A 19,303-nucleotide genomic window follows, 5' to 3' on the forward strand; every position below is an offset into this window, starting at 1 on the left:
CTAAGCCATGGCCGGGCATGGAAACACAAAAGTTTAAGGCTCTGTTTAAATTCTAATTTTTTTCTTCAAACTTTTAACTTTTTCTTCACATCGAACTTTTCTACATACATAAACTTTTAACTTTTTCGTTACATCGTTATAATTTCTTTGAATATCTAATTTTAGCGTGAAACTAAACACAGCCTAATGCATATGATGACGTGGATTTGATTAAGTAGAATGGACGGACCATATATATCACCATATCGGCAATTAGGTAAGTACGGGTAAGCCGTCCTACTCTGATTGAGATCGTGGGCCTACGAACGTGCGAATATACAGAATTAATGGTGTGCGGCCGCTATCTCTGCTTGCCTCTGTAGACGCGGGTTCACAGCTTGACATCGATCGATAATAGCTGGCGATTGGCTTCTCACTGACTAGATGATACATCGTGCTTTCCTACGAGATACGTGGATGAATATATATTATACATTATATTATATTAATGATATATGTACATATTTAAATAACATGAAAATAATATGGAGATAATTATTTGACATTGATTACATATTGAGTTTTAAAAATACAATAAATTTATAAATGATATATCATATTTGCATGATATTTAAAATACTTTAGATAATAATTGCTATTAGGTAATGATGTGGCACACTTGCATGTGATTTAAAATACTTTATATAATAATTACTAGTGTATGATAGTGTAGCATACTTACATACTGAGTTTTAGAAATTAGTGTGCATCAACTATTAGGATTCGAAATGTCCATAACTCTCCCGAGCGTCCAGATTAATAATTAAATACAGTGTCAGCAGTCTCGGTCGCGCGCGTAGCGTGTTTGTACATAGCTCTCTGTTAATTACTGGTAGGTCGTCATGTGCTGTAACAAAAAAGGCAGACAATATAAATACCACAATGGTTACCGATCAAACCATCTATAGTAACCGAATCGTGTATTCTAATTAATCTGATGTGGATATAGCAACCTAATATCGAATATAACATATCCTAGACTATAAATTTAGACAGAAGTTCTATCCAGATTTATAGTCGTATAATTAGAATGTATCCTATTAAATTCTAAATTACTATATTATAACATGGATGAAGTAGCTAACTTTTCAAGTTAATAGCACTCATCCGGTTACCCCTCCACGGTAGCGGGTCGAATCTAACTACAGTCCATCAACACGACACCACACACGTCGTGGTGTGTACCATCACAGGTTTTCTCTTGTCTTGTCAACCGGCTATTCGCGACCTGCCGTTCCACCATCTGAGGTCATACTCCCTCTGCACCCCTCCGCGCCGCAATAAGTTTATTTTTAAGGTGTTCTTTTAAATTAGAGTTTATAAAAGTAGAGAATAATTATATTGGAAGTAAATAAATTAAAAATAGTTATATTATGATTTATTATTAATAAAATAAAGGTATTTTTGTTTTTCCGGTTTCATATTAGCGAGATGGTAAAAAATAAATTTATTTTAGCACGAAAAGTGTCCTAGCGAGGGAGCAGCTAGGGAGACCCGCGTAGACCAGAAAAGCGGCTGGCCACCAACGTGCGTAAAACATCGTCCGGGAAAACTTTTTGCAGTAGTTAACAAATCTCCTCGCTGACATTAACAACTCTCCTCGTTGACATCACGTACATATACAACTCGATCGCGAGAGGTTCCCTTCCCGATCGGCGCGATTGACTGGACTTTCTCCAACGGACGCGTACGTCACCCCTGACGTCGTGTGCAGTTAATTAACCTGATAGGCTGCCACGAGATGTTGCTGGTAATATGAAAGGAGCACGGCTAATAGTACGAACCCCTGGCCCCTTTTATCGCGGGGTCAGGAAGACGACGGATATAAAACCTAAATAACCCCAATTACGTTGGGGGAGGCTCATGGGTGATCGCCAGCAATCGGTTTGCCCCCCTCCCCCTATACTCCTCCCTCTTCTCCTTCCTCTTCTCCCTTCTTCTCTTTTTACTACAGTACACACAATTTTTTAAAAAAATATAAGTTAGAAAATTTTATGTATAGAAATACTATATATAAAAAATTTGAATTCAAATTCAAATTTGAATCGGATATGTAAACTTTTGACTTATAAACTTTAGATGTATAGGAATACTATATATGGAAAATATTTGAATTCAAATTCAAATTTGAATAAGATATAATTCAAATTCAAATTTGAATCGGGTATGTAAACTTTTGACTTATAAACTTTGGATCTATAAACTTTAGGTGTATAAACTTTAGATGTATAGAAATACTATATATAGAAAATATTTGAATTCAAATTCAAAATTCAAATTTGAATCAGATATAATTCAAATTCAAATTTGAAACGGGTATATAAACTTTTGACTTATAAACTTTAGATGTATAAACTTTAGATGTATAGAAATACTATATATAAAAAAATATTTGAATTCAAATTTGAATCGGATATATAAACTTTTGACTTATAAACTTTTGGTCTCTAAACTTTGGATGTGTAAACTTGAGGTGTATAAACTTTAGGTGTATAAATTTACTAAAATAGAAAAGTAATGTGGTGCCAAAAAAGAAAACCAGGTGGAGGGAGGGAGGGAGGGGGGATGGGATCGATCGCTGCCCCATCCCTAGGGCGATCGATCACCGAACAGCGTTTGCGAATTACGTTGCCAGAACGGTGATTTCATATATGGTGAAGAAAAACCCCAATGACGTGGCAGTGGAGGCCGGCAGCCCGCCACCCACCAGGGTTGACCTTAGATTCTTATGCTTATGTGAATGAGCTTATAAAATACTCCATCCGTCTTAGAATATAAAAAAGTTTTGGTTAGATGGCAGGGACGGATCTACATTATAAGGGCCTGTGTCAGGCGACACCGATGACTTTTGGCAAAACTGTAACATCCCGGCCTAGGGCTTAATGGGATTAATAGAATACTCATATCAACAAGTTGCAACTTCTTTTCCGAAAGCCAATCTCCAAAGAAGTGAGGACAAAGTGTGCAGAAAAGACATGTGTTGGTCTGTGAGGGCAGTCTATGACCTATGAAAGCTGCCAGATGTAAGTGGGCCCGGCCTGGGAGAGGCGGGTCGTTACAAAATGGTATCAGAGCCGACTCTCGCGGTTTCATGGGCGCGTGTGTCGCAGTTGCGCAGGCATGGTGCGCATGGCTGGTGTAGACCGGGAGTGGTTACACAGCATGGCACATACGTTGGCACTGGACACATGGACTAGGCATGGTGCGCATGGCTGGTGTAGACCGGGAGTGGTTACACAGCATGGCACATGCACTGGCACTGGACACATGGACGTGGCCAAGAGAGGAATATATGACCTATGAAAGCTGCCAGATGTAAGTGGGCCCGGCCTGGGAGAGGCGGGTCATTACAAAAACCACCATAATCTAAGCATAATTAGTATACTATGCCAGATGTAAGTGGGCCCGGCCTGGGAGAGGCGGGTCGTTACAAAAACCTTTAGCAAAACTGCTTATTCATACATTATAACACCATAATCTAAGTATAATTAGTATACTATGACACAGATAGACACGTTATGACACCAACCTACACGTTATGACACCAACCTATGAAAGCTGCCAGATGTAAGTGGGCCCGGCCTGGGAGAGGCGGGTCGTTACAAAAACCTGTAGCAAAACTGCTTATTCATACATTATAACACCATAATCTAAGCATAATTAGTATACTATGACACAGATAGACACGTTATGACACCAACGAATCAATTTTCTGGATCCGCCACTGTTGGATGGGATACATGCTAATACTATGAATTCAGACAGGCAACGTGTCTAGATTCGTAGTACTAACAAGTGTTGGATGAAGATTAATATTTTCGTGGCACGCTTTTCAAACTGCTAAACGGTGCATTTCGTGCGAAAACTTTCTATATGAAAGTTGCTCTAAAATATCATATCAATCTATTTTCAACTTTGTAATCATTAAAACTCAATCAATCATACGTTACTACCACCTCGTTTTGCGTAAAAAAACTTAATCTTCATCTTCAACACCACCTAAGATGTGTCTCATCCAATGAAAAATATTATATTTTGAAATGGAGAGAGTAATAGTTTTATGATGTTTCTTTTTTATTTTGTATATCAGTTATCACACACTAAAACCTAATAGGTGCTGATTGCGAACATCACATAGGTATTGGATTTCCCAACCGAAACCCCTCAAATGGCACTGATGAGGAGTAACCAAAGTTGTCAGTTTAGAAACTAGTAGCACCTTTGAGGTTCCACGAATGTGGGAAAAAAAAACGCTGGCTCGATGCATCGGCTTAAATTAAGTTGCTCCCTATCACCCCCATACCACCATCGATTTATCCAACAACATCCTCCAAATCACAAAACACAAATCACCCATCAATCCATCTAACAACAACATCCCCCGCACAAAATCACATAGCACAAATCACAAAAATTTCAACCGGATATCCATCAACAATTGCACATTATAGAATCAAGCATTCATCAAAAACCAAATCAAAGGAGGTGCAGTCACTCACTGCAGACGAGAACCCCGCCTGCCGCCATCGCTCATTGGGGCGCCGAGGTTGCCATTGCTGCCTCCATGTGCGAGAGCCATCGACGCCACTGGATCCATCTGCGGGAGACATCGCCGGATCCGCTCATGGGAGCCCATGCTTGTCGTCATCTGAACCAATGGATCTGGCCACGGGAGCCATCGTCGTTGCAACTGACAAATCCGAGCGCGGGAGCCACCGCCGCCGCAGCCTATGGATCTGCACATAGTCTCCGCCGTCGCCACCGACAGATCTGCCCATGGGAGCCATCGTTGTCCCAGCTAGCAGAGCAGCCCGCCGGAGTCACCACCGTTGAGGGGGAGGATGCCACGATGCCACAGCGGTGGAGAGGGGAGTAGGAGGGGCTGCGGGTGGCGGTGGTATAGAGACAGAGAGGATATGGAGGGTGTGGGAAAGAGACGGAGAGTAGATCGAAGTAAAATAATAAACATGGGACATGTGGAATGGGAGAGAGGCTCGAGCTCAGCGGATTATGGGGCTGTTTGGTTGCTGCCCTCGCCTGGAGACCATTGCTCAGGCAGGTCGATCCGACCATAGGCGACCGAAATCGGACGCCTGAGATCGACGCCTGAGCCAGGCGCAAATCTGAGGGCAGCAAGCAAACACGCCCTATTTCTTCCACCCCGTTCGGCTCAACATTGTTTTCTCGATATGTGTCAGTTTAATAAAAAAAACGCACCGGTGGCTATTTTATAGGTACCAGTTAAATTGTGTGATTGAAAAAACATGCACTGAAACTTATATTTGGCGGTTTTTTATTAAACAACACCAATAATGTGTTGTAGGTGCCGATTTTAGTTTAGATTCATATGAGAGATTAGAAGGATGGGGAGAAAGATCATGTGTGCCGTTTTTATATTAATCGACACCTATAAGACGTCTCATATCACTTTTTTTATAGTGAAAATTTCTTTAAAAATTAAATAAATCCATTTTATTCGTTTATAATAAAAAAATACTTTATTAATTATATCCTATCCCTCGTCTTGTTTTAAGTGACGGTGAAAAGCTAAAGCAACTTGCACATTAGAACTAAGCTCAAGTATTTGAGTGAAGCCATGGATACAAGCTGTTCTAACCGATGACATCTACACCCTTCATCTAAAATAAATCAAATCTTAATGTCTAGATTCGAACTTGTCTAGATTCATAAGAAAAACTAATTTATTTTGTGATAGAAGGAGTATGCCAATATAAAAGGCATGTGTTTTATACTCCTCCGTCCCATTTTAAGTGCAAACATAAGTTTTCGCGCTCAACTTTGATCGTCCGTCTTATTTGAAATTTTTTTACAATTAGTATTTTTATTGTTATGAGATGATAAAACATGAATAATACTTTATTCGTTACTTATGTTTTTAATTTTTTTCAAAAAATTTTCAAATAAGACGGGCATTTAAAGTTGTGCGCGGAAAATCATGGCTGCATTTAAAATGGGACATACGAAGTATTAATTTGTCCTAATTAAACTGACTGCATATATTCCAAAACACAAGTGAATTTGTCAATGTAATCATTCGTATTTTAGGACAAATATACTATTAAAGTTTAACTAAATTTGTAGAATAACATTATCAACATCTATAGTACCTTATTAGGCTACGATCTTCACTTATTCCTCACAAAAAAAAAAAACTCTTTCCACTACAATAGCATCTAGAGGAAATCCCTGTTCTAGCCAGCTCTAAGCAATATATACTACTACCAGCTGTATCATATATTAATCATCCACATAACTCCCTTCTGAATTTTCATACCCCATCTTAGTGGAGTAACATGCATCTATGACCTTCGCCTATATAAAAAAAATGTAAGTACAAAGAAACAAAAACGCTTCCAAAAAAAAAAGCACAGGACTACACCTTTTTGTCCCCATTTTTTTGTAATGATCCTTCCGAACATTTTCTCCATAGACCATTTGGAAATAGCTGGCGCAGTGATATTTTCTATTCGTCGTCCAAACCCTCCTCTCCGTCTCATCTCTCCCTGCGTGCGGCGGTGTGTGTATGTGGCCAACCCAATAAATACCCGCGAAAGGGTTGAGGCGTTGAGCCGCGAGCTACGACTCAGGAATCCGGCGCCGCAGGCCGAGGCGATCGAGCCGGGCGTATATATCTTGTACACACAGTAAAGCTGCCAGCAATGGACGCGGCGGCGAACGGCGGCAGGGATGGCAAGGAGAAGAAGGCGAAGAACGGCAGGGACGGCGAGGACAAGAAGAAGGAGGAGGACGGCGACGCCGGGAAGAAGGTGTCGTTCACGGGGCTGTTCCGGTACGCCGACGGCACGGACCTGCTGCTGATGGCGGTCGGCACGGTGGCGGCGCTCGCCAACGGGGTGTCGCAGCCGCTCATGACCGTCATCTTCGGCCAGGTCATCAACGCCTTCGGCGAGGCCACCAACGGCGACGTCCTCCACCGCGTCAACCAGGTGAGCCTGCCTGCCTCCCCGCCACAGCTAGCGCCGCCCGTCCGGCCGTGATCCGCGCGCGGCTAACTTTCCGGTCGATTAATCCTCTCGCCATCGATGTGGAAGGAAACGCGCGCCGTGGATTAGCGGCGTGCTCGATCGAGCTTTGGCCAATTCAATCAATTCCACTCCCTTTCATTTCATTCATTTCGCGGTCTTTGTCTTTTTAGATGTGGGTTTGATCTTGAGAAAGCTCCGGTGAAATTTGTTGATGTTTTGGAGCTCGGAGAACGATGTGCTCGTATCTTGACTTTTGGCGGTATTAACTCCTCGTCGATTTTGCCTTCGGGGTTTTTTTTTTTCAGTCGTCTTCTCGACTCATTTCTTTCCTTTGCTTTGCTTCTTGAGAAAGGAAAAAAAGAGAGTATTCGCTTGTGGAATCAATTCTTCCGACAAGTTGGGATAATTCTTCGATCTATGGAACTTAAACCAAAAAGCCTCTCGTACCGCGATATTCTTTTTTCAACTAAATATTGTTGCATTTTATTTTCTGGGATAGTACTTTTCTATATTTCTTCTCTCAATCTCTCTCTTCTTTTTTTTTAAAGATTCGCACGTCTATTTATTAAGGATAATGAATTTGTTTATTTTTCTCCCAAAATATTCAGTGGTATTGTAGCTTGTTTCTCGTTCACCTGGGAGCTGGCTTTTATACCGGCAAACTTTACAGTGTGCAGCTTTCAGTTAGCTATGTTTTTGTAGTAATTGTTCAATAAAGTAAATATGTTATGCCAAATGATTGCAACTTGTAATAATAAGTTAATATTCCAACAAGAGACAACAGAAGAGTTAACAGAGTATCAATTTTTTTTTGGAGCAAGAAGGATCAAAGTCCTTCCCATTTCCAGTAAAGAAATGTCATATAGGATAACAGAGTATCAATCAATGTAATGGTTGGAATCTTTTTCCTATCAAGAGGTCAGAGATCGACACGTTATATTTTTTAATCTTTTTTGAATGAGTGGTGATGATACACACTGTCAAATTTGTCGGTTCGCCGTTTTTTATCACCGGCAGTGTGTCATATTACAGAAAACTTCTTTCCATAACATTCAGCTTGCAGTTAACTACTCCTAGTGCATTATGAATTCGTTACCTTTACGGTTACACGTTATTAAAGGTAGTGATGACATGAATACACTTTTCACTTTGGTGTCATTTTCTTTCAATTTCTCTAGGCGGTTCTCAACTTTGTCTACCTGGGCATCGCGACAGCGGTTGTTTCATTTCTTCGTAAGTAATAGAATTTACTGTTCTGTTGGTATGTGTATGCACTTGGCACACTGCACATGCGTCAACTGTTGCTGCTAGTTATGGATTATCATTAGTAAATTAGTCATGATTAAGAGAACGGTGAGAGCATATGCTTAGCAAGCTGGCAACTTATCTAATACTACTACTCCATATCATCCTTTTGCCAATACTGGCGCTTCAAACCTGCACGCTGCCATCAATGCAGAGTCAAAGTTTGACTTTTGGTAATATGAGTTCAAAGTTCAAACAATTCTCTTTATTAATGCTATCACAGTCCACAAAAGGTCACTCACATAATTTTTAAGATTGTGAATCGAATATTCCTGTTAAACCTATCCTCTTACTATTGAATAGGAGATACAGAGCACACATGTTTTACTTTTCCCTTTCGAAAGTGGAAAATGAATAAGCATATGTCAAACTGCACATTAAAAAACGGTACTACTACTTTTGATTTAGCAAACTAAACTGATTAGAAAAAATGAAACATAATTCTACATGTTCAAGGCATATGGCGCTCACATCACTGTAAATAACCAATGCCAATTTGATGTCTGTGCAGAGGTGGCGTGCTGGACAATGACTGGAGAACGGCAGGCGACACGCATTCGATCTCTATACCTCAAATCTGTCCTGAGACAGGATATAGCATTCTTTGATGTAGAAATGACAACTGGGCAGATAGTTTCAAGAATGTCCGGTGACACTGTGTTAGTTCAGGATGCCATTGGTGAGAAGGTAATCACCTTCTCTCAAGTTCAACAGAATTGTCAACATATAACTTTATTATATGAAGAACAATAGCCCTAACTGACATACTACAACATAAATATTTTTTTCCTGTTGTGATGAAAAATTCTGCAGGTTGGCAAGTTTCTACAACTTGTGGCTACCTTCGCCGGTGGTTTCGTTGTAGCATTTGTGAAAGGTTGGCTTCTATCCCTTGTCATGTTGGCCTGCATCCCTCCTGTTGTCATTGCTGGTGGAGCTGTATCGAAGATGCTAGCAAAAATCTCTAGCAAGGGTCAAGCATCATATAGCGATGCAGCGAATGTTGTTGAACAGACAATTGGAGCCATAAAAACTGTAAGTTCATTTGTTAGAATAATTTCACTCCCTCTACCTCCATCTGAAATGGCATGAACTCACCAGTTTTGTGTGGTTCCTATCTGAAAACAGGTTGTTTCCTTCAACGGTGAAAAGCAGGCTGTTGCATCTTACAATAAACTCATAAACAAGGCATACAAGGCAGCTGTTGAGGAAGGACTTACGAACGGTTTTGGCATGGGCTCCGTTTTCTTCATATTTTTCTCCAGCTATGGTTTAGCTATATGGTATGGCGGCAAGTTGGTAGTCAGCAAAGGATACTCAGGAGGAGACATCATAAATATCTTGTTTGCTGTCATGACTGGGGCAATGTGAGTTCTTAATTTATTATGATATTTTAATTTTAACGAATGGAGGTAAAAATTTCCATTTCCTTGTGGCAGGTCTTTAGGGAATGCGACCCCATGTATGGCAGCCTTTGCAGAAGGGCAATCTGCAGCTTATAGATTGTTCAAAACAATCAAGAGAAAACCACAGATTGATCCTGATGACATAACTGGGAAACAGTTGGAGGACATCAGGGGTGATGTGGAATTGAAGGATGTGTACTTCAGCTACCCAGCAAGGCCTGAGCAACTGATATTTGATGGATTTTCATTGCATGTTTCTAGTGGCACGACAATGGCTATAGTTGGGGAGAGTGGAAGCGGCAAGTCCACTGTTATTAGTCTTGTCGAAAGATTCTATGATCCACAGGCTGGTGAGGTTTTGATTGATGGGATTAACATCAAGAGCTTGAGGCTTAATTGGATAAGAGGGAAGATTGGTCTTGTCAGCCAAGAGCCATTGCTCTTTATGACCTCCATTAAAGATAATATAACATACGGCAAAGAGGATGCAACAATTGAAGAGATTAGGAGAGCAGCTGAGCTTGCTAATGCAGCAAATTTTATTGACAAATTACCTGATGTATGTGATAACTCCAACAAATTAACTTGCATGTCTAAGTTTTTTTTTTTTTGTTATCAGATCTGGGTCTAATGTTTTCTCTTATCTTGTACCAGGGCTATGATACAATGGTTGGTCAACGTGGCGCACAGCTCTCAGGGGGACAAAAGCAAAGAATTGCTATTGCTAGAGCAATACTTAAAAACCCCAAAATCCTTCTGTTAGATGAGGCTACTAGCGCATTGGATGTGGAATCAGAGAGGATAGTTCAAGAGGCACTGAACAGGATCATGGTGGACAGAACCACACTTGTGGTTGCTCATCGCTTGACCACAGTGAGGAATGCTGATTGTATATCAGTTGTTCAACAAGGAAAGATAGTTGAGCAAGGTTAGGATCCCCTTGCCACTGTTCATTTTGTATTGATTGTGAGTTATTCAGCTTAATTTAACTGCAGTGATCAATTTCTTACACGAATACTTGCATAGGTCCCCATGATGAATTGGTAATGAACCCCAATGGTGCTTATTCGCAACTCATTAGGCTACAAGAAACCCACGAAGAAGAAGAGAAGAAATTAGACCATCACATATCTGATTCAAGGTCTAAAAGTAGAAGTTTGTCATTCAAGCGATCGATTAGCAGGGATTCTGCAGGAAATAGTAGCAGGCATTCTCTAGCCCTTCCCTTTGGCTTGCCTGGCTCAGTTGAATTGCTTGAAGGCAATGATTCGACTGTGGGGGAACAGACAGAGCAGGGTGGTGATGGTGAAGTCCAACAGAAAGCTCCTATTGGACGACTGGCTAGACTAAACAAGCCAGAGGTACCGATACTTTTGTTAGCAACACTGGCTGCAGGAGTTCATGGAGTGCTTTTCCCAATGTTTGGAGTAATGATTTCCAATGCCATCAAAACTTTCTTTGAGCCAGCAGACAAACTAAAAAAGGATGCTAGCTTTTGGGGTTTGATGTGTGTTGTCCTGGGTATAATTTCAATAATATCAATACCGGTGGAGTACTTTATGTTTGGAATAGCTGGAGGTAAACTTGTAGAGCGTGTCCGTGCCTTGTCATTCCGGAGTATTATTCACCAAGAAGTTGCTTGGTTTGATGATCCTAGGAATTCCAGGTTGGTTGCCCATTCTTTATTGGTTGTTTTCTCTTCCTCCTAAATATCAAGGAATTTTACACATTGGGAACTGATGATGAAATTTCATCCTACAGTGGAGCGCTTGGTGCAAGATTATCAGTAGATGCTTTGAATGTCCGGCGTTTAGTTGGAGACAATCTTGCATTGGCAGTTCAGGTCGTCTCAACACTTATCACAGGAATTGTCATAGCGATGATAGCGGACTGGAAGCTCACTTTGATCATCCTTTGTGTGATTCCACTTGTGGGTCTTCAAGGTTATGCTCAAGTTAAGTTCCTGAAGGGGTTCAGTGAAGATGCCAAGGTAATCCATCAAAGGGTTGTTCTTCTTCTTGTGATAGATTGTTTTGCAAATAACTTCTGAAACTAAATATTACTCATATTTTTATTAATTATATAAAGCTAAGATTATGATCCTATTAAGTTCAAGAAGTATGATTGAGTTTCTAAATTTCATGACGAATAATGAGAAACAACATTCACTCTAGATACATTTTTCACAACTTGCTTAAATTGTGACAATGAATTCCTGGTTTGGCAGATGTTGTATGAAGATGCAAGTCAAGTGGCTACTGATGCAGTAAGCAGCATCAGGACTGTAGCTTCCTTTTGTTCTGAGAAAAGAGTGATGACAATGTATGATAATAAATGTGAAGCTTCAAAGAATCAAGGAGTTAGAACAGGAATGGTTGGAGGCCTTGGTTTTGGTTTCTCATTCTTGATGTTGTACCTAACATATGGTCTCTGTTTCTATGTCGGAGCACAATTCGTACGCCACAATAAAACTACTTTTGGGGACGTTTTCAAGGTTAGTAAATGCAAAACTTTAATATTAAACTTTTTACCCTTCAGAGTTTTCCTCTTCTTAAACTCATAATCCCTCCATAAACAAGAGATCTGCTTTTATGGGGGTGATTTGACATAGTTAGTCATGTTTTGCAGGTTTTCTTTGCATTGGTGTTGGCAACTATTGGAATATCTCAAACAAGTGCGATGGCTTCTGATTCTACAAAGGCCAAGGATTCAGCTATCTCCATATTTGCTTTGCTAGACCGCAAGTCACAAATTGACTCGAGTAGTGATGAGGGTAGGACATTGGCCAACGTCAAGGGAAACATTGATTTCCGACATGTCAGCTTCAAGTACCCAACCCGCCCAGATGTTCAGATCTTCAGTGATTTTACTCTTCACATACCCTCTGGCAAGGTTATCCAATTTATATGCTTGTTGCATAGTTATATTTTCTGCATTAACATATCCAGCAACTTACTATATGGATTTATGCAGACCGTTGCACTTGTTGGAGAGAGTGGTAGTGGAAAGTCCACAGCAATCGCTTTGCTAGAGCGATTCTACAATCCCGAGTCAGGAACCATCTTGTTGGATGAAGTAGAAATCAAGAGCTTAAAGGTCAATTGGTTGAGGGATCAGATGGGGTTGGTCGGCCAAGAGCCTGTGCTCTTTAATGACACAATCCGTGCTAACATAGCCTACGGGAAGCATGGGGATGTCACTGAGGAGGAGCTCATCAAAGCTGCAAAGGCATCCAATGCACATGAGTTCATATCGAGCCTTCCCCAAGGATATGATACCACCGTGGGGGAGAGAGGGGTGCAGCTATCTGGTGGCCAGAAACAGCGGGTGGCTATTGCGAGGGCCATATTGAAAGATCCAAAGATACTACTTCTAGATGAGGCAACGAGTGCCTTGGATGCTGAATCTGAGCGCATTGTGCAGGATGCGTTAGATAATGTGATGGTTGGCAGGACTACGATTATTGTGGCGCACCGCCTCTCGACGATCAAAGGTGCTGATATCATTGCAGTTCTGAAGGATGGTGCGATAGCGGAGAAAGGAAGGCATGAGGCATTGATGAACATCAAAGATGGTGTCTATGCTTCACTTGTTGAACTCCGTTCAGGCTCATCATAATACTCAGGATAAGATTTTTGTTTTTTATTTACCCTCTCTGGGGATGTAATATATCTTCCTTGACCCTTTTTTGTTTTACAATTGAGGGCTGTAGTAGTATTAATTATTTGGATTTTAAAGTGGGATTTGAGAAGGTGCTCTCTGTATGTATCTACGCGGTGTCGGTTTGTTAAGCAACGAGAAAGAAATATTGTCCTACAGATGCTGATATGTGGGATTGTCCATGTTCGATGTGCATGACTGCAAATGAGCTCATTTTTGTGCTGTACGTTTATACCTATGTGGTTATCCCAAGATTACCGTATATGATATGTAAATTCTGCACATACATTTTCATATGCAGCACTTCAAATGCTCTACCTATGTCATTATCGGGAATTAATTAACCAGATGGGGAGAAGCAAAACATACCATGATACCGACGCAACTGAAGATCGTGTTTGTTGCCGTTGGAGGATCAGTGAGGCACACGCACGCGCCGGGATCCATACCGCCAACGGCGCCACCGCGCGAGCAGAGCGGAGATCTCGACGAATCCCCCCCGTACAGCAAGCCCAGCCACGGCCGCCGGCGACGCTCCCCGAGTTCCGAAGGCCGCTCGCCGCCACCGCGACAACCGCGTGGTCCCGTGGGCATCGAGTAGCCCCAGCACCGTGCGGCGCCTACCGTCCGCAAGCGTATCCCAAGGGGGCCCGGCCGGATGATGGCCGCCGCCGGCGGCGACGGCGGCGGCAGCCGGCAGGCATCGCCTCTTTCGCCGCGCACTGGGCCGCTTGGGGAAATCGAACTCTACGGCGAGGCTTCTGAAGCGAAAGGCTACGTCGGGCGTTCTTGGGCCAGATCAGGCCGGTTTAGAGGCGGCAACGCAATTTTGCTTGGAATAAGTTCACTTTAGGTCCCTTAAGTCAAAAACTTATCATTAAACCACAATAACAGATAAGTATGATACGTCCTCAACTCCGAAAACCAGTGAAATAAGGTCCTAAAACGGTTTGGAAAGTGATTTTAACTGACGTTGCACTTAAAGTTAGAAAAATACTATGAGACTCACATGTCAGCGAGTGTTATGTTAAAATTAAAAAAAATCGTGGTGGGCGCCGGCGTCAAGCCAGGCTTGCCATGCTCAGCCCCAGCCACCGCTGACACACTCTTCTTCTCGCCGGCCTCCGCATCCCTCTCGACAACGCCTCTGTACCCGAAGCTGAAGTCGTCCCGCTCCACGCCGTCCGCTGCCGATCAATTAGTCAAGTAGCAAGAACAGAGCATTATAAGCTCGCCGCCATATGCAACCACGGAAATACGGGTGCAAGGGAGGGTGGTGTGTGTTGTACCTTTACGCGGCGAGGCGACGGTGATTCGGACTTTCTTGACAGCGATGCAGACCTAGATCTCAATATATTTTTTTATAAAAAGTATAAAATTTTAACTCATCCTATTTTAAATGTAGGCCTCAAATTTCGTAGGCTAAAATATTATGTCCATTTCCACCATGCGTGCTCGCATGCCTCATGTTGGGGATATATAGCGCAACTCTATGGAAAATTGAAGGCAAGTAATGAAGAGAACAACTAGTAGAGATGGAAATGGTCAATTCACGATTATTTCTTAGCGTTGTTTTTGTAATAATCAGGCAAGAAACATTTTCTTTAGAAAAAGATGCAGGAGGCACATCCAGGCTGTAAAGACGACTGACAATATGGTCAGCTGGTAGTCCAGCCGAGAGCAACGTGTGCCATCGTTTGGGTTACTTGGCACTTTCGCACTCTCCACCATGGATGACAGATGTTCTCCGGTGTGGTCGATGTTGTCCGGGAATTGAAGTGGCGAAATACATAGCGACTGTGCCACTGCCACTGCCAGCCGGGCGCCGGCCACACCCGCCAGCCGTCTGGGATCTACGGTGGTTATGATCGCGAGAGCTCGATCCAGCGGCTTTCGACGGTAGACTGTAGAGAGATCGATTGGTGTCAAACTGTCAATAATGAAGCAGTGGAGCGCTGGATCCTTGTGTCTCACTCAGTCATTAATTTGGTCTAAAGATTTCCAAACTGTCAATAATGTTCTGGGTCGCCAAGAACATTAAAATGTCGTGTATGCGACGATTAGTCTCGCTTGGAAAGACTTGGACGGACAACGGGTCGATGGAAACAATAGGACGCAAGGCACGATCAAAGAAGTTTCTTCTCGATCGAATTAACGCAGAGCCTACTTGAGGACGAGAAGATCATGATGTCGTCGTGGATATATACCTTACCATGGATACAAACTGCGTCCAATACTTGACGTCAACACGTTAAGTCCGCAGTCTTACCGCACTAACCACCAAATTAAGTGGAAATTAATTTGCAAGCTGAGAACGATGCCACGGACTAACTGTATCGTGCCAAACTATCAAACGACTCACGTTATACTACAATGTTTTGGGAACTGTTTTCATTCCATGGGAAGATATCCAGTTTTTTTACATATCATTTAAATAGTTATCATTTTTTTAAAAAAAAATTTGACAAGATTCTTACTATAAAACATATACCACTCCACAAACTTGCAAACTAAAATTTAATTTCTATAAATTGTATAAAAAATATACTAACTACGAATATACGTTAACTATTTTCAGTTTACTTCATGTTTTTTTTACAATTTGTAGAAATTGAATTCAGTTTTGTATATTCATGGAGTGATATATTTTATATTAATATGTATATGTTGTTAATTTTTTAAATTTAATAACTATTTAGAAAACATGGAAGAAATAAAAATCTATGCCCCAATGTTTATATAAACGATCGAACTCCATTCGTCCAGATCACCTCATGCATAACACATTACATGCATTTGCAAGCCATACGCTCTCTGTAATATGGATACCAAATTGGGAGCGCTTGCTCTCATGCTCCCGCTTCTACTGCTGCTTTCCGCTACTCGCGTAGCCTACGGCGGCATCCAACCCACGCCGCCTCCCGAGAGCTTCCAAGCCGCCTTGGTCCGCATCGAGCCCGCAGGCATCAACTACACGCGCGCCGTGCAGCGCTCCCGCTCCCGCCTGTCCATGCTCGCCGCCAGAGCGGTGTCCAACGCGGGGGCGGCGCCGGGGGAGAGCGCGCAGACGCCGCTGAAGAAGGGGAGCGGCGACTACGCCATGTCGTTCGGCATCGGCACGCCGGCGACGGGGCTGTCGGGCGAGGCGGACACCGGGAGCGACCTCATCTGGACCAAGTGCGGCGCCTGCGCGCGGTGCTCGCCGCGGGGCTCCCCGTCCTACTACCCCACCAGCTCCAGCTCCGCCGCGTTCGTCGCGTGCGGCGACCGCACGTGCGGGGAGCTGCCCCGACCACTGTGCAGCAACGTCGCCGGCGGCGGCAGCGGCAGCGGCAACTGCTCCTACCACTACGCCTACGGCAACGCCAGGGACACGCACCACTACACGGAGGGCATCCTCATGACGGAGACCTTCACCTTCGGCGACGACGCCGCGGCGTTCCCGGGCATCGCGTTCGGGTGCACGCTCCGCTCCGAGGGCGGTTTCGGGACGGGCTCAGGCCTCGTCGGGCTCGGTCGAGGGAAGCTGTCCTTGGTCACGCAGCTCAACGTGGAGGCCTTCGGCTACCGCCTCTCGTCCGACCTGTCCGCGCCCAGCCCCATCTCGTTCGGCTCCCTCGCCGACGTGACCGGTGGCAACGGCGACAGTTTCATGTCCACTCCGCTACTCACAAACCCGGTGGTTCAGGACCTTCCGTTCTACTACGTCGGTCTGACCGGCATCTCGGTCGGCGGGAAGCTCGTGCAGATACCTTCGGGGACCTTCTCCTTCGACCGGAGCACCGGGGCGGGCGGCGTCATCTTCGACTCCGGTACCACGCTTACGATGCTCCCGGACCCCGCGTACACGCTGGTGAGGGACGAGCTGCTGTCACAGATGGGCTTTCAGAAGCCACCACCGGCAGCGAACGACGACGACCTGATCTGTTTCACCGGGGGGTCGTCGACGACGACGTTCCCGTCCATGGTGCTGCACTTCGACGGCGGCGCCGACATGGACCTGTCCACCGAGAATTACTTGCCGCAAATGCAAGGCCAGAACGGGGAGACAGCCCGGTGCTGGTCCGTGGTGAAATCATCGCAAGCCTTGACGATCATCGGCAATATCATGCAGATGGACTTCCACGTCGTGTTTGATCTGTCCGGCAACGCGCGGATGCTGTTCCAACCGCCCACCGCCTGATACGGGAGATTAATGACCGTTGATTTTGTGCGCCGTATGTAGTACTAGCACTCTAGCAGTGTAGCACGTACAATTGTGCCGTAGCGAATAAGTTCTGCACAAATTATTTTCTGCCATCCGCGCTTAGTTGTCAGTGTTCAGAAACTTCAGATTGCGTAAGTACGCGAGCTTATGTAATAGTCTTCCAAGAGAAATTGAAAGGGCATAATACTGCATGTACGGTTACAATATACTTATAAACATAAACGTTTAAACGCATATATAGTATACCATATGATTAGTACTACTAGTTATTATTTTCCGGTTCTAATGTAAAAATACAAACGAAACTATAGAGAGTGGAATTTAAATGTAACTCTCGAAGGACGACTAGTTGTTTGCATGTCAATTAAATAGTCATGATTTTTTTGCAAAAAAAAATATTGAAAATATGTCTTAACACTAATATATCTCTATCTCCATCTCTATATACTATTATAAAAATTGAAGATGTTTCCGTCAGACTTTCGACACGTCATCCATGTTAGAATCGGTTTTAATTTTATGTTTGTGTTAAGTCCTATCTCTTTTTCTTACGCCAAAGTGTCCATCTTATCTAATACGTGCGTGATTTAATTGGTCCCCACACCTTTTCACGCGTCCATTGCCGCACGCAACAATCGGGCCCGTGCCCGAGCCTGTTTTTCACACGCGTCTTTGCGTGCCACGGCGATTGGGCCCGCAACACCCTTGCGCCCACGATTTTGTCGTTTCTGCATGTCCGATTGGGACTGCATCACCCTCGCCCGCGATTTAAAAATTGAAGATGTTTTTGCCGAAACTATAGTACGTCATCTGTTTCCGATTCCCGTCACGTGTAACATTCATTGCGAAGTCACGACTCGCGAGCGAACTACGAGAGAGAGTTCGTGTGGATATCATGTACGTCATTGTCCTGATTATCCGATTCTATTCGTATTACACGGCACGATTCCTATAATATGTTAGCATGATTTCAAGTCAGTCTCCACACATGCTCGTATGTACTACCAGGGCCGTTACAACGATCCATAAGAATCAGTTTTACTTTCGAAAATAACATCCTAACTGAAATAAAGGATAATCGAAGTTGCAGATTCCGTCTGCCATTGATTCTCTGCCGGACTTGAGATAAAGCTAGGCGATAAATCAAGCTCGTGTTTTGAGGCCTCATTGTTTGGCTTAATTTTAAATTTTAGAACTTAATTTTAAAATTAACTTTTGATTTTTTTTTATCGTACTTTATTTTATAGCATTTGTTTTTGAGTTACTGAGAACATGCATATAAAAGATTTGCACACAAATAGGAGATGGATTCTAATCTCTCGGGTGGACGTCCACCCGTTTCTTGCATGCCACCTAAATGATTATAAAAAAAAATTCCAAAAATAATTATAATATAGGTTAATATGTAATGTATCATATCACAAATATGTAAGTTCAAATTCGACTTCTACAAGTTGTAACAAAAATAACAAATTAAACTCTAACTAGTATACACATATTCACAGTCCAATTTGTTATTTTTGTTACGACTTGTAGAAGTCGAATTTGAACGCATGTTTGTGAGATGATATATTACATATTAATCTATCATATTAATTTTTTTAAAAAAAAATTATAACCATTTAGATGGCATGCAAGAAACGGGTCCACCCGAGTGTTTAAAGCAGTTTCCCCCACAC

General features: G+C 42.9%; 2 protein-coding genes across 3 annotated transcripts; both read left to right on the plus strand.

The window, feature by feature from the left end:
• The first annotated feature begins 6,455 nt into the window (after positions 1–6,455).
• LOC127776932 (ABC transporter B family member 4-like) lies at positions 6,456–13,599 on the plus strand. Of its 2 annotated transcripts, XM_052303489.1 has the most exons (12): positions 6,456–7,007; positions 8,225–8,279; positions 8,863–9,038; positions 9,165–9,386; positions 9,480–9,718; positions 9,791–10,316; positions 10,412–10,685; positions 10,784–11,423; positions 11,519–11,747; positions 11,985–12,251; positions 12,386–12,649; positions 12,731–13,599. In XM_052303489.1, the coding sequence occupies exons 1-12, from the start codon at positions 6,720–6,722 to the stop codon at positions 13,373–13,375; spliced, it is 3,825 nt and encodes a 1,274-aa protein (XP_052159449.1). In that variant the 5' UTR covers positions 6,456–6,719; the 3' UTR covers positions 13,376–13,599. The 2 variants fall into 2 exon arrangements, with proteins under 2 accessions (XP_052159449.1, XP_052159451.1); XM_052303491.1 differs by lacking the exon at positions 8,225–8,279 and having other exon boundaries at positions 6,633–7,007.
• A 2,606-nt stretch (positions 13,600–16,205) lies between these two features.
• Positions 16,206–17,852, plus strand: LOC127760742 (aspartic proteinase nepenthesin-1-like). Its single transcript, XM_052285041.1, has one exon. The coding sequence runs from the start codon at positions 16,239–16,241 to the stop codon at positions 17,598–17,600; it is 1,362 nt and encodes a 453-aa protein (XP_052141001.1). The 5' UTR covers positions 16,206–16,238; the 3' UTR covers positions 17,601–17,852.
• Positions 17,853–19,303: the final 1,451 nt, after the last annotated feature.

The sequence above is a fragment of the Oryza glaberrima genome, chromosome 1 (genome assembly GCF_000147395.1).
Source record: "Oryza glaberrima chromosome 1, OglaRS2, whole genome shotgun sequence".
Lineage (NCBI taxonomy): Eukaryota > Viridiplantae > Streptophyta > Magnoliopsida > Poales > Poaceae > Oryza > Oryza glaberrima.